Source organism: Sinocyclocheilus rhinocerous, unplaced genomic scaffold, assembly GCF_001515625.1.
Source record: "Sinocyclocheilus rhinocerous isolate Xijiao unplaced genomic scaffold, SAMN03320098_v1.1 scaffold898, whole genome shotgun sequence".
NCBI classification, from domain to species: domain Eukaryota; kingdom Metazoa; phylum Chordata; class Actinopteri; order Cypriniformes; family Cyprinidae; genus Sinocyclocheilus; species Sinocyclocheilus rhinocerous.
The window spans coordinates 357,300-361,725 of record NW_015652144.1 but is presented as its reverse complement, the minus strand read 5'-3'; the positions used below and the strand labels follow the sequence as shown (position 1 = coordinate 361,725).

General features: G+C 35.4%; 1 protein-coding gene across 3 annotated transcripts in view; it reads right to left on the bottom strand.

The window, feature by feature from the left end:
- The window catches only part of sh3gl1a (SH3-domain GRB2-like 1a), a 27,337-nt gene that overhangs the window by 7,620 nt on the left and 15,291 nt on the right, over window positions 1–4,426 (bottom strand). For 2 of the 3 annotated variants that reach the window (XM_016519231.1, XM_016519228.1), the window contains exon 9: window positions 1,587–1,631. The exons of the other annotated variant lie outside the window; for it this stretch is intronic. In XM_016519231.1, coding sequence (XP_016374717.1) covers window positions 1,587–1,631 — 45 coding nt within the window. The remainder of the gene's footprint in view (window positions 1–1,586; window positions 1,632–4,426) is intronic. 3 annotated transcript variants of the gene reach the window in all.

Below are 4,426 nucleotides of genomic sequence, written 5' to 3'. Positions count from 1 at the left end.
GGAAGCAGCTCCGGGCGGATGACGTAAGACGTTGGCTTTGCGCATGCGCCGCTCAGAAGTGACGAACGCGGAAGCGCAGCGGAGAGATCAAAACAAAACAACGGTCACTAATTAGAAGTACAAAATGAGGATTTATAAAGAAGAATGTCGGATGATTTCGATATAAGCTAAGAGGAGACTGGTTTTCGTTTGCTAAAGTAAGGAAACTTTGCTTCCTTTGCTCCTGTAAACAAACGTTGGTTTTCACGAGACTCAACGGCGCATGCGCGATGACATCTTATGTCATCCTCCCGGAGCTGCTACCGTGTACAACTGTTGGCGCAAGCTAGATTAAAGTGAGTATTACGTTTTGAATATGGATATTTTTCTTACAAAAACGCATCGATTCACTACAGGAAGCCTTTGTTCACCCCCCGGAGCCGTGTGAGAGACTTTTTATTATGAATGGATGCGCTTTATTTCACTTCTTTTGGACTGATGCACTGCAACACCCGCTGACTGCCATTAACAGCTTGGAAGATCAAAGACAATTTTTAATATAACTCCGATTGGATTCATCTGAAAGAAGAAAGTTATATACACCTAGGATGCCTTGAGGGCGAGTACTTCATGGGCTAATTTTCATTTTTGGGTGAACTAACCCTTTAACACAAAAATTTGAGTATGGACCGCTGATGTTTTTAAAACTAGCTTCTTTCCATACTACGTTAATTTTATGTTAGACAATAGTTTATCTAACATATCTGATAGTTCTCTCTCCAAAGAACCTGGGATTTGTGCCTTCATTAAAGAAGGAAAAAAGAGAGAGCCATTTGTACTCAACTTGTGGAAAGTGCTAATGAAATGAAATTGCGTCTAATGAAAATTGACCAAAAAGATTTAGCATTTTATGCACCTGCACTACAGCCTTCATGCAAAATGCATTAACCAAAGTAGGATTTACCGACGAAAATGGACAGTTCGGCCACCTCCAAACATGCAGGTCCCAAAACCATCTATATTAGCTTTTAAGCAATCCAAACCCACCGCATGCTAGACAACACTCGCTGAACACTTCAAATCAAACCACATTAATGTAACTGTTAAATGTTAGCATTAATGTATAGGAATTACTGCAAATTGTGGTGCATGTGCTGCCTATGTAGCCAAATCAGTCACCAAATCAGTCACTTAAAAAGTTGCATTTAGGTTAGGATGCTGTCTTCGAAGATACCCTATGTAGGCAGCAGACAGCGAGGCAGATCAGTGGGTTTGAAAAAAGCTTGTTTTTGTATGTGTGAGATGAGATGTTCTTGAACTGTTCATGCAGGGTTTAATAAATAACTCATTTTTGAGCTAAACGAGCTCCCCGGTGGATAATTCAACACATGGTAGATTGAGCACGTTTGATTAATCTTATGAAGGGAAACTAAACGTGTCACACTCACAGAGCATCTCATACACATGAGTGATCTGTCTGTGCTCATCACGGGTTTGTTATGTGTGTGAGTGCATTTAGCGTTTTCAGTACGATTTGAAGTTGTAAATAATCAGGCACAGAATAAAAGCCCTTCACCATGCCGAGTGTCTGTTTGTGTGTGACTCACAATTGCGTTTTTGGCGTGAAGATGTCCTGTTAAAGGAGGGGGCCGCTGACGTAAAAGAAGGAAAAACAATAGTCAGTCTTTGCGTGGCTCCACACAGTCTTTCACAGTGAAAAAAACATCCATCCAAAACACATCCATCCACACAAACATGCATGACAAGCTCATCTTCACACAGTATTAAGTGTACTGCTTCAGTAGGATGTATAATGTGAATTTTTTCTATGCACATTCAGGAAAATGCGCTGTACACAACAGAGCACACTGCAACAGATACTGTATCCCACAATGCAATGCACCAGTGTTGTTATTGTTAACTGGAGCAAAAAAAAAAAAAAACTAAAATAAATACATCTAAGATAAAGTGCTAAATTACAAAAACAAAAATAACAAATTACAAAAAAAAATAAAATATATAAAAACAAATAAAGCTAAATAAAAATATTTTTTTTAAAAAATGACAAAAGCATATAACAAAACATAAAAATAAACTTAAAATGATTCAGAACATTAATAAATACTATAATAGTATATAACACTGCACTGCACTCAATTTAACCTATTAAAATGTTTGGAAATAAATAAAATAAAATATAATAAAAAAAAAATTTTAGATTTAAAGCTTAAACCTTAAGAAACAAAATTGAGTAATGCTGCCTTGGAAAATAATTGAAATAAGTTTAAGTTGAGAAGTACTACAATTACTAAAACTATAAATAAATCTAAAAATAAATAAAGCTAAATAGAATTAAAAAAATTATGAAAATGACAAAAGCACACAAAATGTCTAAAACTTAAATTAAAATTAAAAATAAAAGCTATATTTAATATATTAATAGATACTATTGTATATAAATAAAATAACTCTGAAATGCATTCAATTCTACCTTTCTTTTTCAGTGATGAATGATGCATGATTTTAAACATCACTTTCTTGACTCAATAATTGATCCAACTCCCAAGTGGGAAGATTTGTACACAAATACAATTATTTTGCATTTTAATAAAATGTTATTTCCAAAAATGCCACCTGAGCCAATGTGTGTTCAAATGTTTAATGGTGCGCATTGCGTACGGAGTAATGTCTGGGCCTGAAAACTGCAAAATGCTGAATGTAAGAAGGTAAGAAAGACAAAAAGGCATCCATGTTTGTCTGAATCCTGATTTTAAGTAAAAGGATGTTAAGGACAACACAATTCAGAGTGTGAATCAGCGAATGGCTGAAAGAAAATGCTGTCTGAATGAGCACTTGAAAGTAGTTCATCATCTTTTCAGCCTATGAATAAACTTTTACGAGAAATAAGCATTGTAGTCAGTAAATATTGGCTTTGCTATGACTAAAGCTCACTTCAGTTTGTTCTAGATCATTAGACATGACTTTATTGTGCCTTGGAAGGCTGCTTGAAACCTCAGACAGTCTGTTTCCATATACACAAAATCAAAACTCTGTTTAGTAAGTCGCTGACGGTCTGGGCAGCCAGACTGGCATAGGTTTTGGAAAGCCAATGTTTTAAAATACTAAGTATTATATAGTATACACCCTGTACAACATGCAGTGTTCCATTCGGAACGTCTTTGTTAATCAATTGCGTTGTCTTGTCTTGTCTCCATGGAAACTAGAGACCGTATGAAAATAAACTCTCAGTCTGTGGAAATCTGCGGAGCTTCTCATTACATAAATCGGTGAATATGACCTATTAACTGATTTCCATTAACCCTTGCTCTTGATTAAAAAGATTTTCAGAAGAAAAAGCTGTAATGTGTGAGTCAAAGCATCATTTAGGAAGACCATTGCATTGCGTGATTAACCTTTCCTTAAGGTAGCTCTGTCTTTTGCACACATAATGGCTTTTGTCTTTTCATATCTACCATTACCATTCAGATTGTGATTCCCTGATGAAATCAAATTAAAATCAAATCTAGGCCACCTCAAAAATGTTGTTTAATTTACAGTAAGGTCTGCATGTGTTAAAACACATCATCTCTGCTGTTGATTCATTTTTATTATTAAAGGAATAGTTCCCCCAAAAATGAAGTTGTAGATGAGTTTGTTTCTTCATTGGAACAGATTTTGAGAAATGTAGCATTGCATCACTTGTTCACCAATGGATCCTCTGCAGTGAATGGGTGCCGTCAGAATGAGAGTCTAAACAGCTGATAAAAACATCACAATAATTCACACCACTCCAGTCCATCAGTTAACATCTTGTGAAGTGAAAAGCTGCATGTTTATAAGAAACAAATCCATCAAGGTATTTTAACATCATACGTTTGCTTCTGGCCAAAATATGAGTCCATAATTAATAAAAACTATTATTATTCCTATAGTGAAAGTCCATCCCCTGTTGTCCTCTCGCATCAAAATCTACCGATATATTTGTTTAGAACTGTTTTTGACTGTTTACTATTATAAACAGTGCTTAAAACAACTCATATTTCTCTCATGGTTCAGACGAGAAGACTCTTTTTCACTAAGGAAGCATTATTATGGGTTATAGACTTTAGCTGGAAGCAACAATTTTAAGGTCAAAATGTCTTAATGACGGATTTGTTTCTTACAAACATGCAGCATTTCACTTCCCAAGATGTTAATTGATGGACTGGAGTGGTGTGGATTATTGTGATGTTTTCATCAGCTGTTTAGACTTTCATTCTGACGGCACCCATTCACTGCACAAGATCCATTGGTGAGCAGTGTTGGGGGTAACGCATTACAAGTAACGCGAGTTACGTAATCAGATTACTTTTTTTTAAGTAACTAGTAAAGCAACGCATTACTTTTTTAATTTACAAGAAAATTAATTTACATTAATTCATCCCACTCACAAAAAACAGATTTAGTA